The following is an 18,449-nucleotide window of genomic DNA, read 5'->3' as shown; positions in this document are numbered from 1 at the left end:
TTAGCCCTCCTGTATAACAGCACAATTTTGCCTCTTCATTGTTTAGCATGGCTGAAAGAAAAGAGAAAGAGACGGGACAAATTGTACAACCACAAGTATTCAAACAATGCTCTTAATCTAAGTGAAGAAATGTGCTCTGTTGGCTTGGTAAAAGATTTATAGCCCTTTAAAGTATAACATTGCCATATCCCAGCAAAAGATGTGCTCGTGGAGGAAAGAGCTGGACACAACTAGCATGTGGCTTAATTAGGGTTGCCAACTTTCTAATAGCAGAAACGCAAATACTGTTGCCCTGCCCCTGCTCTGCCCATTCTCCAAGGCTCCACCCTTGCTCACTCCATCCCCCCTCCCCCTCCCTCTCCCCCACCCTCGCTCACTAGCTCATTTTCACCAGGTTGGGACAGGGTGTTGGGGTGCAGGAGGGGTGAGGGCTCCAGCTGGCACTGACAGCTCTGGGGTGGGGCCAAGGATGAGGCGCAGGAGGAGGCTCCAGGCTGGGGCCAAGGGGTTTGGAGTGTGGGAGGGGGCTCAGGGCTGAGGCAGGGGGTTGGTGTGTGTGGGGGGGTATGGGCTCTGCGAGGGAGTTTGGGTGTGGGAGGGGACTCCAGGCTGGGACAGGGGGTTGGGGTGCAGTGTGTGGGCTCCGGGAGGGAGTTTGGGTGCAGCAGGGGGCTCAGGGCTGGGGCAGGGAGTTGGGGTGCAGTCTCCAGGTGACGCTTACCTTGGGTGGCTCTCCAGAAGCAGTGACATGTCCCTCTAACTCCTAGGCAGAGGCACATCGAGGTGCCTCTGTGCGCTGCCCCCCATCCGCAGGTGCTGCCCCCACAGCTCCCATTGGCCGCGGTTCCTGGCCAATGGGAGCTGTGGAGCCAGTGCTCGGGGCGGGGGCAGCGCACAGAGCCCCCGTGGCCGCCCCTGTGCCTAGGAGCCAAACATGCCAGTAGCTTCCTGGGAGCCACGCAGAGCCAGGTAGGGAGCCTGCCTGCGCTGCCAACCAGATTTTTAACTGCCTGGTCAGCGCTGCTGACTGGAGCCACCAGATGTTCCGGTCGAAAACCAGACACCTAGGCTTAATGTAGCTGTGTTGTAGTGTTTATTAATATCCACTGCAATTGGTTTATAGAAACATCTGCTCAGGCGCAAGAGAATCCCAAAGTATATGTTATCGTTCATTTGTTTGTGAAATCTTTACGTAGTGACTGTCATGGTATTTGGCACACATTTTGAAATGATTTTCATATATATATTTAAAAGGCCATTGTGATTATTTTGAGAGGGCAGGGGAAGCACGCAGAACTGGGTTTTTGCAGATCATAGATACAGATGTACATGTTATGAACATTAAAATGGCAGGTACCCATTTTCCTGAATAGTGCCCTTAGTTGGGACACTGTAGCTCACATAAGGGAAACCATTTTCCTACATTCTTTAATCCTCAAAGTACTACAAACATGGCCTACCTAGATCCTCAAATGTATTTAGGTGCCTAACTTCCAGTGATTTCAATAGGAGTTAGGTAGCAGAATACCTTTGAGGATCTGGGCCTATTCCTCCTTAGTAGGGCACCAGAGCCAAGGAAAATATTTTTTCACTCCCTTACCCACTTCTAGCCCTTCTTTCCCCCTTCCTCAAAAACAACAAGACCCTTCCATCTCTCCTAGCCCCCTGCCGAAAGATTGTCTATTATGCTGGGTTCCAGTAGTGCCAGTGTCAAAAATGGCCACTTTTCAACAAGTTGGATAAAGTTCATGTATACTAATTTGACCATTTGGGATTTAGATGGAGCCTCTCATCCAGATGAATCCCAAAGTACCTTGGTGTGTCTACACTGCAAAAAAAGACCAGTGGTAGTGAGTCTCGGAGACCAGGTCCAACAGGGACAATGAGCTATGGGACAAAAACTAGCAGTATACACACCGGGGCTCTGGGTGGATCCTGGGGCCTGAAACCCACATTTTCAGAGTCAGTTGACCTGGGCTGTGAGACTCACTGCTGCAGGTCTTTTTTTGCAGTGACGTCTTCTTAGAAACATGACTCAATTTAATAACAACACTTTTAAACCTCTAAAAATTACCAAAAAGTTATTCTGTATAAAATAATGTAGTGATTTGAGGGTCTAGTATTTCTGGATTTTCCAGGACTAGAAGCAAGTACTATGTATCCCAGCAGGAACTTGGAAGTTTTCTTTTTCCAGTGATATAGGTCACTCCTTTCTAACCCTGAAGTTACCTCAATCTACCATTGATCCAGGACTACATACTATCTTCGGCTTCAGGCCAACGTTATTTTGGGGGAGAACTGTCAGGTTTGTGCAGGGTGGGGAGATGAAGAAAGATATATTTACCTAGCAGGTATACATGTGTGCGTCTTCTTTTTTTCACATTGGCACATTTTTTTCACATTGTTTGAAACTGCTCGGAGGAGATGTTTTAATGGGCAGAGTGCAGGTGACTGCCATCAAAGGTAATATACTTGGCTCTGCTATTTACCCACACTACTTTGTGAGAGGAAGAATGGTTTAGGCCACGATTTTCAAAAGCAGAGGCCTAAAGTTAGGCTCCTAAACCATATTTAGGTACCTGCCTGATTTTCAAAAGTGCTGCCTGCCCAGTAGCTCCCACTGACCTATAGGTGATATAATAATAATTAATAAGCATGTGTGTGCATGTCATATAACATGTGAACCACTTCATTTGTTATTGAAGTGCAGCCACTTCTGGGGTGAAACATGGCAGATGCTTAATATGTCACGACAGCTCTCCGCAGCAGTTTATGGCAGGAAGTGAAAAATGTCATAGCCAAATGAAACTGCAGAGAGGATTTAGTCAGGTGAGATATAAGTACCAGTGTTGGAATATGTGCAGGACCAGGGGTCTTTCCATATTTTCCCTCTTCAGTGGGAAAATATGGAAAGACCCGCTAGAGAAACAAAGTCCATTTTCCTGGATTCTAGATTAGCCGAGTTTAAATTAACCCAAATGCCATGCCGATATTTTGTTTGTGTCAGTCAATGCATTGTGAAAGCAGAATGGTATGGGGAGAGGGGGGAGTGGATGGAATCCAAATCAGAGTCGTGAAGATACAAAAATAGTGTGTGAAAAAAGGACAACTCAGTCTTGTTTGCTGTAAAAAAACACAAGTAATGAACCAGTTTTTATTTATGATATTGCAAATATCCACAGTCAACAACCAAAAACTTCACACATCAACACTTACACTGAAATTCACTGAACCTACAGTATTACAACATTCCAAGCAAAGCAAAATTAATACCTGAAAGAAAGTACCTTGTATAACATAAACCCTCTGAATTTCAGAATGAACTTTGTTGACCCATTAGATTTGTTATTTGAATGGAGAAAATCCACTTTTCTCACAGCAGTTCACAAGCTTTGGAATAAATAAGTCCCTCCACCCACCCATTTATAAAGATCCAAAAGCTAATGGTAGAGTGTAGGTGTCTACTGTAACTCATCCATAGGTTCTCCAGAAAAACAATACTGACCTCCAGAAGGGTCCATATGATTAGTTTGCAGAGAAGTTGTAGTAAAAAGCTCTATTTGTACTATCCTGAAAATAACGGAAAGCATCTAGTGTCTCTTTTCCTGGCTATCTTGCTGAAGAGGCCCCATTTCCTCAATCGCTGCCAAAGGACTTGAATGAAATGATCTATACCTGAGAGAGGGAGCTCAGAGGGATTAGCTGTCTATTTATTAACAGGTGGAGGTTAAACCAGTTAAATATTATGGATTCCTGATGCAGTTCCCCCTCTGCTGTGTAATCAGAAGTACATTTAAGATAGCTCGAAACAGTGCTGCTACCACTTCTTTAATGCCCAATTTATGTCAGTTCCAGAACACAGCACCTTGCTTCTCCTTAGGAAAAAGTGCTGCTTGGGGATTTGCTGGTTGGCCTGTGTCATACACCCAGGCAGCCAATCAAAGTCAATGATCAGCAAATATGCCTCGAACAGCTTCATTACTGTATTATATTTAGTTCACTCAGAGCACTGTATACTTAAATGGAACTAAACATATACTAAAGCTACAGTACACTGATTAACTTCAAGTGGGTCTGCCTCCTTTTCCATACATTTAAAGACTGGGAATATTTTGGGCCCATTTAATTTTATTCTTTGCCACGTATTAGGTGTTACTACTGAAATGTCTCGATAAAGAAAATTCTAGATTGTGTTTGACCGAAAAGTGCAATTTACAGGATAAAAGAAAAAAAAAGATGTTTACTCCATGTTTTCTTGTTAAAATACTTCTCCATCAGAATGTTAACTACTGAATAAAAGAAGATTTCTAATGGTCTGTTCTCTATCCCATACATGACAAACCTCAGCAACCAATCAGAGGCCTGTTGTCATTCTCAGCAGTAGGGCTAATAGCTGTAGGGCTGCTATTGCATTACCCATACTGTAAAACTTGTGTATGGAGAGAGGAGGCAGTTTATGTATGCAGTTGGTTAGCTGCTTGTCATCAACGTTTGGTCTGTAGTAACACAAAGCACTAGTGCAAAATACCTCTGGCCAGATCCTCAGCTGGAGTAAATTGGGACAGCTCCATCGCAGTTCAGTGACCTACAAGAATTCACACTAGCTGAGCATCTGGTCCTATATTACTTAGTATCAGGACATCCTAACTGCACACACCATGGAGTGGAGCAGTAAGAAAAGAAAAGTTTTTCTTTCTGTACACTGTACCCTCATTTACAATATTTTGTATTTAAGAAACTTTAAAAAAATATATAGATATCAAGCCACAAAATATCACTGCATCTTGCCAGCAAATATTTTTTAATTAACTATAGCATTCTGAGCTAATATTCACAATCATAACTGGCAGAGATGTTAGAAATTTGGATGGGCTAAATTCTAACCTGCAGTCTCACACCTTTACAAGCTCAGTCCTTGACAAGCTATCATCATTTTCCTCTGTAAAAAGAGGTGTCCCTTTTCCCCTATAAGAAAACAAGGCAACATCATGGTAACCTTGTGCATGACAGATGGATAGGCTTTTTTTGTGTGCAGCTCCTGTCATACTGACCAGAAAATAAGGCTGCTTAGCACACCACTACAAAACAAGAAGGTACACAGTGTCGTCGGTCTGATTTTAAAAACACACAAACACACAGAAAACATACGGTTGTGTAATTTTTTTCAAATCAGAGAAAATCACACACTTAAAAAAATAGATTTGTCTTAGTCATCACCAAAAGTAAGAAAACATACTATTTCCCAGCATGCCATCGCTATTGTAACAGGAGCACACAAACACACATACTGAGTTCACTCACAATATTCTCCATTTGGAGTCTCATCCTGGTTCCATTGTGCAAAACTCCCATTGATTTCAGTAGGAGCAGGATTGGGCCCTTTGTTTCCAAATCAAAGATTAAAAAGAGAAAAAAATTTCTCCTGACTCTCTCACTTGCCTGGAGTTGAAAATATAGACCCTGCAACCAGGGGAGCTGGAACAATTTGTATAATAGGGGTGCTGAGAGCCATTGAACCTAACTGTAAACACTTATCTGATGGAAACCACTTCAAGCCAGGGTGCAGCAACACCCCCTGAACTTCTAGTTCCAGCTCCTATGCCTGCAACATGCTGAGCTCCCGTAGCTCAGCACATAAAGGAACAGGCTTGATTCACTGCCTTTTCTCATTAAAAATGGATATATTTTGATAGCCTTAATGAACTGTTTACATCTAAACATCACTGCTCCTTTGGAAAAATAATTATTATGTCTTGGTGTTGCATGTAATATCTGTGTGAACATGTATAAGCTAAAAGAAAAGGAGTACTTGTAGCACCTTAGAGACTAACAAATTTATTTGAGCATGAGCTTTCGTGAGCATCCGATGAAGTGAGCTGTAGCTCATGAAAGCTCATGCTCAAATAAATTTGTTAGTCTCTAAGGTGCCACAAGTACTCTTTTTCTTTTTGCGGATACAGACTAACAGGGCTGCTACTCTGAAACATGTATAAGCTGCATCCCATGTGTACAGCATACTCAAATATGTATATACCCAGAGAAAATCTACTGTACAAGACTTTGTAGATTTTAGGCAAAAAGCAGTTCTCAATCATTGTGTAATTTCTAAACTGCCCAAATCACAGTGGTCTTTCCAAACTTGTTTGTGAAACACAGCAGCTTACTCAAGTCCATATGCACAAGAATAATTTAGCATGTATATTTTGTAGGTTTCTCTTTACATTTTACAAACTGGGTGCCAAGAGCCATAAAACCCAATTATCCAAATTGGTGGGTGGAGTGGAGAAGGGAAATAGAAAGGAAGTGTGTATGGTATAAAAATACCTAGAAATAATAATCCATGCAATGCCAAGAGGGATGGATGAGCTAGTGTTATTAAACCTTTTCTCTTCTTGTAGGAAATTCCTAAATAGTGACGGAAACACCGTATGTGGGCTTAACAAATAATAAAAATAATTTTTTTAAAAAAAATTGCTAGATTCACAAAAGGATTTAGGTCCCTAACTGCCACTTTAGGTGCCTAAATCCCAGAATCAGGCCACAATAGGATTCACAAATCCCACCTCAGCCCCAGGTGTCACCAAATCCTGTAGGTGCCTAAACTCACTCAGCACCTAAATTTTAGCAGTAAATATTCCCTAGGCACCTCTGGCTCTTCCTCTGAGTATGAACACTGCAGCCCCATGCCAGGTGTCTGGACACTTAACCCCAAAGTGCTGCATGAACCGAGAAAAGACAGGAGTTCCTCTGCCTAACTTTCCTGCAGGGCACAATCTGGTAAGCATCCTCAGAGCTTGCCTACTGGACTGGACCCCTATACATGAGCATACACAAAATGGCTGGAGATGGGCAAAGAGGAGGCCTCCCTCCAATGTTTTAGCCCAGTGGTTAGGGTGCTTATACCTGGGATGTGGGAGACCCCAGTTCTAGTCCAACCTCCACTTTGGGAGGGGTTTTGAACTGGGACCTACCACCTCTGAGTGCCCAAACCACTGGGCTCAAAATTATGTGGGTGGTCTTCCCCCTGACCCCGCAACGTCTTGCTAAAGCAGTGTAGATAACCCCAAGACAGGGTTTGAACCTGAGAATCGCAAGCCAAATAAGGTACCTCCCTGCAGCCCAGACTTCAACACCCATTTCACGGTGAGGGGCGGGGCTTAGCATCCCTCCCCCCTATAATTTTGGCATCTCCCAATGGCTAGCATGTGCAAGGAGCTGCCTAGCCTGCCAGCTTTTGTGAATCCAATTCTGAGGCACCTACCTCCCTCTGTTCACTGTACAGGGAGCCTAGGCACTGGACTCAAGACTTTTTGAATCCTCGGGAGTTTCTAGGAACCTAAAAGTTAGGCATGATGATGCTGAGCATCACCATGCCTAAGTTTCTTTGTGAATCTAGCCCAACGTCTCCATAGTAACCTGCATTACAAAACACTGTGCCCAACAGGGCAAATATTGCTCTCATTTTCACACATGCATTGGCCTCAATGGAACTGCACAGGTGAAAATGAAGGCTATATTTGTCCCAGCAGATATCGGGAATGATTTTAACATAAGGTGCCTGATTTCATGGGTGCAAATTTGCAGACATCCATTTACAACAGTCACATGTTTAACACCCTGATTTTTGAACAGAGCCAAGCAGACAGACACAGGGCCAAATGCTCTGCCGAAATAAATAGGCAAAACTCTCCTGAAGTAACTACAGCGGTGTCCATTTACAGCCACAGAGAATTTGCCACATAAATACCACTATTTATGTCCACAGATAGTTATGGGTAGTCACAATTTTGCACCTGAAAAATCATAGTCTGGGTTGGGAACTTTTTAAATAAATCAGATCTGTAGAGTTTAGCAGGTGAAGCTTATTGATTGGATAAGCCATCTCTCTTAGAAATAGGGAACAAACTGTACATTAAAGATGTAAAAAATACAAAATCAGAAACATAATACGGTCCTGATCATATTCTGACTTGTTCAAATGCAGCAGTACATTTGTACAGCTGTTTAACCTTATGTTCACTGCTTTCTCGTATGCAGTATTCTTTGAAACGCACATGGTTAAGTTGCTGCTATTAGCCAATTCCTGAAACATTTCCAAACTTGCTTACCAACACTTTTAAGGCTAGTGATCCTTAGCAAAGGGGCTTCCAGTTTAATCTCATTCTAATGCGAGTTTTGTTGTGTTTACAAGACTTTCCATCAGTCCTTTCATGAATATATCAATCCATGTGATGCCCTTAAGCATTTGTAGCTTGCACACACAATTTCTGAATGTCAGATAAACCTGGCAGCTCTTTATAACATCTCTGGTGCAGATCAATCCTGTGTTTCATTTCAGAAAGCCAAATTCTTTGCAGCAGCTTGACTGTTAGTTTTGACTTGCTTCTTAGCTGAGTAGTAATCTGTAGAATAGCAAACAAACAGAATTAGAAACTGCTGACGTGGTGAATGATGTTTTAAAGAAATGTCAGGTAGGCTTCTCTAAGGCCCACGAGGGAACAAAACTAATACCTTTAGTATGTTCCATATAAAGCTGTGTAATACCAAACAAACAAAGGAAATGTGCTGGCTTTTATTCAGCATAGATCAAAGGACTTTGGACTCTCTTATATAAGCTGAGCAATGTGACATTTTACTCTCTGACTTTTAGATCCAGTACAATAGTGTTTTCTGGTCAGAAATAGTTATTTTTCAGTGCTCTTTTACCACCTTATAAAAGATCTGCAGTTTAGCATAACATCAGAAGAATTATAATTATGCTGAACCTTACTAATAACGTTCTACTTATTACATCAAATAAGAACTCTAGGAAGACTGGATATAACCTTGCAATAACACTGAATTATTACTCTCTGAATACAGAATAAATAAGGGCTGTAATTGTGGGGAAAATACTCTGTATTCTTCATCCATAGCAAAGTGATTTAATTCCTGCTTCAAGTGCAAAAATCAATCTAACAACAGAACCATGACCTGCTTTCCATAATTTGTGGAAACACTAAGCAGTGATTTTTTTTCTAGCACAGAAACAAATACATTTTTCATGTAGTTAACAGGACAAATATAGCTGAAATTAAATCAGCAGTATACCCACATTTACAGGCACAGATCTACATCCTCAGCTGGTGTAAACTGGCTCCATTGGCTTTAACAGAGCTATTCCAATTTAAACCAGCTGAGGATTCGGTCCTCATGATGTTTTAACTTCACTTTCCCACATAATCAAAATGGCAATGTATATAGCAAATATTCACAGTGTCCTAGCAGTTTACGGCTTGTATTCATTTCTACAGAGAATACTACTGGCAGAGGATACTCCCTGGAATTCTACAGGTTTTCACAGCCAAGTTCTGCAAAGAAAATCCTGCATCCAATTTCATTAAGTTCTGTTGGTTGATTTATGATGAGGATAATATGTATAGTGGTGACCCAAATTAATACCACATATTGTTGGGAGTCTGAGCAGCTAATTTATCAGGAAAAAAGGCCTGCAAATGTCACAAGAAATTCTTGGTGGGGAGGAAGAGGAGAGGAGTAACAATAAGAAGTGGGATGTCTGAGCTCTCACAAAGTATAATCCTCACAACTGTTAATTCTTCTAATCATGAGACTTTATATATACTCTGTCCTCCAGTTTGTATTGGAGAGGAGGGATATATTATGAATTATACTTGGTGGGTCAAAGTCATAAGTGACTTCATTGGCATTATCCTCACTTTCATCAATGGTGAATTTTAACAAGGGTAAAATTTTCAAAGGCATCTAAGTAATTGAAGAGCCCAAGTCCAATTTTCAAAAGGGACTTGTGCATGTAGGAGCCAAAGTCTTGATGGAAGTCAGTGGGACTAAGGTTTCTCAGGACCAGATCCTCAAATGAATTTAAGTGCCCAACTCGCATGATTTCAATGGAAGTTAGGGACCTAATGCCTTTGAAGATCTGGGCTCTAAGTGCCTCAGGGTGCGTCTACACTAGAAATGCTATAGTGGCACAGCTGCACTGCTGTAGTGAAGGGGTTCTTCCATTGCTGTAATAAATTCACCTCCTTGGGAGGCAGTAGCTAGGTCGATGGAAGAATTCTTCCATTAACCTCATGGTGACGACACCGGGGCTTAGGTCGGCTTAATTACATCTTTCAGGGGAGTGAATTTTCACACCCCTGAGTGATGTAGCTAGCTCAACCTAACTTTGTAGTGTAGACCAGTCACTTTTGAAAATTTTACCCAGTATCTTGAAACCACTAGTCCAGAAGATGGACCTAACCTCACTCCCTGTGCAGAAACAGCTGAGTCAACAGAAAAGTTTTTCCATCGACCTACCTACTGCCACTCAAGGGAGGTGGCTTACCCCTTTCCATCGCTGTAGTGCTGTGGTTGTGCTGCCGTAGCACCCGTAGTGTAGACATGCCCAAAGTCAAGTCCACAGTGCTCTGAGCTGAGAACAAAAGGATGAGACCTGGCATGTGAAAGAGGCTGGTGCTTCATGGAAAATGTCTTTCCTTCCCTTGGCTCTTTCTCTAGCTCTGGCCACTGATGCATCTTGAAATCCGGCTTACAAAAAAGACAGTTCACTTCAGTCCCTGGAAAAGGCCAGAATAAAGCCTAGCTGTACTGTAAATCTGCAGCTGTGAAGCACTCTCATGGAATCAGAACAGAGGCTGGAACTGATGGTATGCATGTGTCAAATGAGCTGGGAATATGGCAAAACTCCTGCATTTTTACTGGTTAATTAACTCCGCCTGCCCAAGGAGTCAGATAAAGTGAGAAAGCTTCAGTTCCTCCCACTTTGGTGGCTCCAGTGTCCCCAGAACCCATGTTGGTTTTTAAGACATTGATATTTATTTAACCAGACCACTACTGTCTTTTACAGTGTAAATTAAATGCACCATTGCAGGACCTTAATGCAAAGCATTACTGAGTTCTGCTTGACTAAATGAGATAGCAGATACCTGTGTTCAGAACCAGTCTAAAGTTTAGTCCACACTCTCCACACTTTCTGGGATGACAGAGGTTGGACGTGTGGCGCAGGGAGTGGGTTCGGCCTCTGGGGGTAGGCATCACTCTGGATGACTAATCCGGCTGTCACATGGATTAGTCACGTCTTGTTCCAGAGGGAGCAGAGTACAGATCTTCTGAGTTGATGGGAGATTTTGATGTACTGTTTTTGAGGTGGTGATAGGGAGGATACATGGGTGCATGTGAGAGAGAGAGAAATGGAATGAGCTCAAAGCCCCACCAAAATAGGCAGAATATACATGATTGCTCTGACAGATCAGTTTCATTGCATCCAGAATTCTTGGGGGACCAATTTCTACCAACAAGTTTTCACTTGTAAAAACAAATATGGGAAAGTGTTAAGCTGTGCAACTTGGTGTTTTGGTTTCCACATCCCCTGTGGAAATATTTGTTTACCAGGGCAAACAGAATGGAAGAAAATATCCCTTGGAAATATTTGCATAATTTGTTCCTACACTGCTAGACAGAGATTTACAACTGAATAGTGATACCCTCCAACTGTCACAACACTGAAGCCTGAATAAAGCTCCTGTACTCCTACAGTTATATTATAGAGTTAATTAGTTAATGCCTGCAAAGTGCTTTGGAGATGAAAAGTGCATTCATTAAGTATTACTGCCCTGTGCTCTAGTGTAAGATTGTCCTCTCATCACAAAGCTCTAGTTCATTCTTGAAACTGTCTAATGACTGTTTCAGAGTAACAACCGTGTTAGTCTATATCCGTAAAAAGAAAAGGAGTACTTGTGGCACCTTAGAGACTAACAAATTTATTAGAGCATAAGCTTTCGTGAGCTACAGCTCACTTCATCGGATGCGATTCATAGATTCCAAGGCCAAAAGAGACCACTGTAATCACCTAGTCTGACCATGGAACTTCCCCAAAATAATTCAGAGCATATTTTTTTTAGAAAAAACTTCCAATCTTGATTTTAAAATGGCAAATGATGGAGAATCCACCACGGCCCTTGGTAAGTAGTTCCAATGGTTAACTAAACTCACTGTCAAAAATTTACACCTTATTTCCAATCCAAATTTGTCTAGCTTCAACTTCCTGTCATTGGATCATGTTAGACCTGTCTGTGCAAGATTGAAGATCCCATTATCACAATTTATTCTCCAAGAAGGTACTTACAGACTGTAATCAAATCACCCCTTAACCTTCTCTTTGTTAAACTAAATAGGTTTTGTTCCTCGAGTCTATCACTACAAGGCATGTTTTCTAATACTTTAATCAACCTTGTGGCTGTTCTCTGAACCCTCTTCAATTTATCAACATCCTTTTTGAATTGTGGACACGACTGGACACAGTATTCCAGCAATGGTCACACCAGTGCCAAATAGAGAGGTAAAACAACCTCTCTATTCCTACTCGAAATTCCCCTGTTTATGGATCCAAGCATCACATTAGCCCTGGTGTCACAGTCAGCTGAATATCTACCATGACCCCTAAATCTTTTTCAGAGTCGCTGTTTCTCAGGATACAGTTCCCCACCCTGTAAATATGGCCTATATTCTTTGTTCCTAGACATATACATTTACATTTGACTGTATTAAAACACATATTGTTTGCTTGCACCCAGCTTATGACATAGCCTCTCCTGGCAAATTAGTCTATTGTCTGATCTGCATCACTATTCAAAAGAAGTTTCCTAATGTCTTAGTTTAATTATCCCTTTTTGACAATTTAAGTCTGGTACTTCTCATTAGACCCCCCAATATAGGCTAGAAAGAATCCTGTTGTTCAGGAGTCCAGGACAACCAAAATCCCTGTGTGGATAAATGAAATACAATCAGGATTGTGGCTGGGTGCTGAGTACTTTTGAAAATGTTGCCCTGGTGTCGGTGCCAAAGGGTATATCTATACTGCAGCTGGGAGCTGTGATTCTCAACGCAGGCAGAGAGATTTGCGCTAGATCTGCTCAAGCTAACGTGCTGAAAATAGTAGTGTCGACATTGTGGCATGTCTGGTGGCTTGGGTTAGCTGCCCAAGCTCAGACATAGAGAGTTGGGTGGTCTTGGACTTGGGTGAGTAACCCAAGCCACTGCCTATGCAAAAATGTCCATATTGCTATTTAGCAGTCTAGCTCGAACCCAGAGTAAATGGGATCTGAGCTCCTTTGAAAATCTGTCTCTAGTTATGGGTGCTGAGCACTTCAAAAGCTGGCCCTTTCTGCCTTCCTGCCAAGTTTAAGACTGGTCTGCTCTTACACTTCTTGGATGCATTCACTCAGTATTCTATCCAAGCTGAAGTTAGCATGAAAATTGGCAACCTTCTCTGGTTCCTGTTCTTCCTCCCCTCGCTCTGCTTGGCCCACTGTGTCTCCGACAACACTTTGGGAAGAGTACACATGGCTAACTACGCAGATCTATGACAAGAATTGGTGAAAGTCATACTGTCTTGCTGGACAACCCAGCTTGAGATCCAGGCTGCCCTTGGACAAGTCATCTTAACTATTCTTCATCACCCCCTTCCCTTTAGTTGCCTAGTCTCTCCCACCTACACTAAGGCCACATCTGCTGTGCCATTCTAGCACTGTAATGTAGATGCTTCCTTCACAGATAGAAGAGGGGTTTTCCATCATTGTAGTTAATCCACCTTTCTGAGAGATGGTAGCTTGGTTGATGGAATGATTGACCTGACCATGTTTACACCGGGGCTTAGCTCGACCTAACTATGGTGCTCAGGACGCAAAAATTTTCACAGCCCTGAACGCTGTAGCTAGGTCAATCTAATTTTTTAATGTAGGCCAGGCCTAAGTTTGACAGAGCAATCATACCCTTCTTTGGCCTCCTTTTCAGACATTCTGACCGTTCACAAATCCCATGGACACCCGTGGGAGCTGCAGGTGCACAGCCCTTGTGAAAATCAGCCTAATTGTCTCTTATGTAAACTGCACATGATAAGCTCCCTTAACCTGTCTGCATCAGGCATGTCATCTGATTTAGTTGAAGTGTTGCTTGTTTAAGACCAGGCTAGTCACAGGCCTATCAGGATTAAATTCCTGTGAAGCTCTCAGAGCTAGTTCTGACCCACTGAGAAGCATAAAGTACAAGTCTCACACACCTGTCAAGGATGTCTGTCTTCGTTTCTTCACTGCTTGGCTCTTCTTGCCTGACATTTTCTTGGCAACTTTGGGGTTTTCAGTCAGTGTCACCGTGGCAAAGTGGTGAGCCTTGACCTCCTTGACTATACCCTGGTTCAAGGGCTTCAAAGGCTTGCGAGCCTCACCCACCACACAACTGTGGTAAAAGGCCGGGACATCATGGCTCTGTAATTCTTCCCACTGCAGGAGCCCCTCAGCTGGCATGTCCCGTAAGAAGTCAAAGTTCCACTTCTGCTGGGCTCCCTCCATGCTGCTGTGCAGCATGTGCTGGAAGTCCTGCTGCAGCTGTTCATGGTCCACGGGGCCAAAGAGGTTCCTTCGTACACGGTTTGCCTTCACTGACCTCCACTCCATTTGCTCTCCAATCCGCCGCTCTCCAACGAGCGTACAGAGCAACGATTCCCTGCCAGAGACAGAAAGATCATCAGACACCTTTTGTGGGGTCACTTCAACAGGCATCACATGCTGTATGGGGGACGTAGCAAGTGTTAGGGTATTTGGGAAACTGGGAAAACTTCTGCCAATCTCCCATCTTCATGGAAAACTCTCATTGACTTCAGTGGACTGTGTTGACTGGAGCCTCAGCCAATGTTGTGTTTGCTGTGGAGGGGATGGAGGGCTTCTCCCTCTCTTTTTTGTGGGGTGCTTCATGTAGAGCTAGTGAGGGGGTTGGCTTGTTCATCATGGAAAGGAATTTGGTTCTTCAAGGGCTGCCTATGTGATGTGCTGGGGGGGGGCGGTTGGGGACAGAGCAAAACTGAGGGGAGATATTGGTAGAGGTTCATAGATTTTAAGGCCAGAAGGGAGCATTATGGTCATCTACTCTGACCTCTTGCATAACACAGGCCATAGAACCTCACCCAGTAATTCCTGTATCAAATCCATAACTTCTGGTTGAGCCTAGAGCATATCTTTTAGAAAGATATCCAATTTCTTTCTCTACATGGATCCACTCACCATTGTTCTCCCAACCCCAGAATGTGGAGATGGAGGCAGAGGAAGCACAGAGGCTAATGTGGGCTTAGGGATGGATTAGTGACCAGCCAAGGCGTGGATCTAGCTGCTGCCGCTCTGAAGTCGGGAGGATATACAGATCAGGACACTGAGAGAGGGTCAGTGATTTGTCCAAAGCCAGGCACACAATCAGTGCAGAGCCAGAGGACATAATAGTTCCAGACTTCCACCTTCTTTGTCCACTACTAGCCCATGGTGCTTCTGTATGTGAAAATATCTAGTATATAAACAAGATATTATTGTCTCTAAAAATAATGGTTTTCATTTATTTTTTCTTTGGTGAGCCATCACTGAGGCCTCAGTGCCTGTAAAGGAGAAGCAGCTGTAAACACAGCAACAAAAATAAACCTCTGGGTGGTGTCCGAAATCTCAGAAGGCAACTCCATTTTTCCTATATTAATGTAGCATCTGGCTCTTAGTTGTCAGGATACTCAGCAGTGCTGGTTGTCACTATAGCTAATAACAGTCACACTGCTGCTTTGTCCCTTTTCCGTCTGGTGCCAAACTTCCAACCGTTTAAACTAAGTTTACTCAAAGGTGATCCATCAACATTAGGAAAGGACAGGTAGTGAGTGCACTACAGGAAATAATCTTTTGCATTAGAAACTTTTCTCATATGAACTGTAAGTTGGCTTTTTGCCATACTTCGCAAGGACAAAATATGGTATTTCTCAAACATTTTTGACCTTTGGTAATAGCATTTTTGAATCTCTTAAATAATGTTAATTAGAGAAGAATCTGTCTCGCCCATGTCTATGATCAGAGGAACACAGGAGTAGCTATACCACATGGGAGTAGCAGTCTAGTCAGCCCAGTATCCTATCTCTGAGGTGTAATTTCAGGTTGGGTAGATGTACGGCTGCTAGTTTTGGAGGAGCTGGCATGCTAAAAATAACAGTGCAACCATGGTGGTATGGGCGACAAGAGGGGCTAGCTGCCTGAATGCATACTTAGGATCTCAGACTAGATTGTAATTGGAGCAGCTGCGGTGTAGACATACCTTGGGAGTGCCATAGCATGAGACTCGGGAGCCTGTGCCTGCAGACCCCGGCTCTGAGACTTGCTGCTGCGGGCTGTGTAGACTTACCCAGAGCAGCCGACACCAGCTGCTTCAGAAGATGCGAGCACCTTGAAGTGGGTAATTCTAGAATAACCTTTCCCTATAGAAAGTTTCTTCCTATTGCCTTCATTCATACCTTGAATCATGAGGGTTCATACCTTTGCCAAACTTGCGGCATATTTGATTGGTGTAGATGTTTTCATTGTTCATGTAAATATCTAGCGTGGAATCCTGGCCCTATTGAAGTCAATGGGAACTTTATCATTGACTTGAATAGAACTAGGATTTCACCCCTAACCTTTCTCTAGAAACCTGCTAAGCCTTCGATGTCAGAGGTCCACTGTGGCAATGAGTTCCACACGTTAATTCTGCGTGTAAAACTCTGCGTGTTACAAACCTGCAAAAACAAAATAATCTGAAATACTTTCTACATACAACGTATTTAGAACCTTGATCTTTGTGGTCAGTATGGTTCAGTTTCTCCTGACCACTGATTTTTGTGAGTTGTTGTAACAACTGGAGGAGGGCCTGTCCTCTCATCACTGGAAATTTTTCAATCAAGAGTGGATATTTGTTTAAAAGATATGTTCAAATTCAGACAGGAATTAATTCAGGGAGGTCCAATTGCCAATGCCCATGTTATACTGAACGTCAGACTAGATGATCACAGTGGTCCCTTCTGGCTTAAAGATCTATGAATCAACCCTCATTCATGCATTGTCTTTATTCACACAAGTAGCTCCATTGATGTCAACCTGAATAAGTAAGCATTGAAGAACAGGGCTCTGCATTAGTGGTGGCCATTTCTAATTTCCCTCTGGTTATATGTCAGCTAGAATGGATCAAAATTAATTTATATTTCCATAAACATTTTTATTTTTGCCTCAAAAATTTGATGGAACATTTTGTCAAAATTTTGAATTTCAAAAAAGTTCAACCAGCTCTTATCAATGGTCAAAACACTTAAATGAATTCTTTTGGGGAAAAAAGTTTGGATGGAATGTTAAATTCTCATCCTTACGGAGGAGAACTGTTCCCTCAGTATAATAATGGTGTGTGTGTGTGGTCATTTAAAATTCCAGTTGGAAAGTCCTATTTTTTCAGATACGCAATATGCCTATTAGGTAGTGTGTCTACTGCACAGAACACTGGATTGGACGTCAGGAGTCCTGGTTCTATTTGTGACATTGCTCCATGCCTCAGTTTTCCCATCTGTAAAATGGGATAAATATACTAACCTCCTTTGTAAAGGGCTTTGAGAACTGCTGGTGAAAAGTGCTCTATAAGAGCTAAGTATCATTATTATTACAGCAGGTGGTTGCATCTTTTTACCTTTTCCAGAGACATACAAAGGCATAACCACCTTCACTGATTTCAGATTACTCTGACCTCTTCTCCTTTTCTCCCCAGTTTTTGCCTAGTACCTGCTACCTTATCTGCCTCCTCAGCACAGTCTGTCCTTGCATGGCTCACCCCTTGCACAGATTCAGGACAGCAGGGAGGGGGTTGGGTGTGAGTTATTTTCCATACCCTCAGACACTAGGTAAGGGAATGGCTGATTTCTCCAAGAACAACTGAACAGATCTCCCACAGCCACCCGTGCTGGGGAACAAACAAGTCACGTATTCCAGGCAAGCGTTTTCAGTTGCATTTGTTCTGCTGTTCACATGGTTCCCATCAACAGGGGCATCAGGTTCCCACAGCACCCCTTGAGCTGTGGGGACCCTTTACTTCTGTGTCAAAGGAATGAGACACAGTCCCCTTCCTTACTCTTTCTCAGGGAGGAGCACTTGACATGACTCTGCCTGGCTGCAGAATGTAGGGGATTTCTAGGGGAAATGTAACCTACATCCTTGCTACTAGTCAGTCCCCTTAGAAGGAAGAGAATCACAGGGATGGATCTGGATTTTTGTAGCACCCCTTCCAGCTCACCTGCCCAACCAGGGGAAAGTCCGTAGCTAGAGGGAACCAAATGTAACATCCTGTTGGACTTTTGGCTCCTTGCACATAGACAAGTACAAATATGCACCTGATTGCACACACATATATGCTATATTTGCTCTGGGAAGTCAAAAAGGCAATTAACTTTCCTGCCTTTGTTAAGCTAACAAGCCATATCTTTCACTCCCACCTACAGACTTTACATGGGGCGGTTCAGGAGAAGACAAATGATAAGGACAAATATAAACGATAAAGGAGTCTGGTCAGCAGCAACTTTGCAAAGACTTCCCCCTACGAGTTAGCACTGGAGCACAGGA

General features: G+C 42.9%; 1 protein-coding gene across 4 annotated transcripts in view; it reads right to left on the bottom strand.

Annotated features, from left to right (window-relative positions):
• Positions 1-5,140: 5,140 nt before the first annotated feature.
• LOC311515000 (cyclin-dependent kinase inhibitor 1-like) overlaps positions 5,141-18,449 on the bottom strand; it is a 15,499-nt gene continuing 2,190 nt past the window's right edge. The window contains exons 2-4 of one of the 4 annotated variants that reach the window (XM_084617782.1): positions 14,078-14,520; positions 10,346-10,577; positions 5,141-8,402 (exon numbers count right to left, since the gene is read on the bottom strand). In XM_084617782.1, coding sequence (XP_084473908.1) covers positions 8,387-8,402; positions 10,346-10,577; positions 14,078-14,520 — 691 coding nt within the window. In that variant the 3' untranslated portion in view covers positions 5,141-8,386. Of the gene's footprint in view, positions 8,403-10,317; positions 10,578-14,077; positions 14,521-18,449 lie in introns of all 4 variants that reach the window. The other 3 variants (XM_084617784.1, XM_084617783.1, XM_084617785.1) reach the window with 3 other exon arrangements.

Source organism: Lepidochelys olivacea (assembly GCF_965140295.1).
Source record: "Lepidochelys olivacea isolate rLepOli2 genome assembly, chromosome: 1".
Lineage (NCBI taxonomy): Eukaryota > Metazoa > Chordata > Testudines > Cheloniidae > Lepidochelys > Lepidochelys olivacea.
The sequence above is the reverse complement of the archived record's forward strand: the minus strand, read 5'-3'. Positions and strand labels throughout refer to the sequence as shown.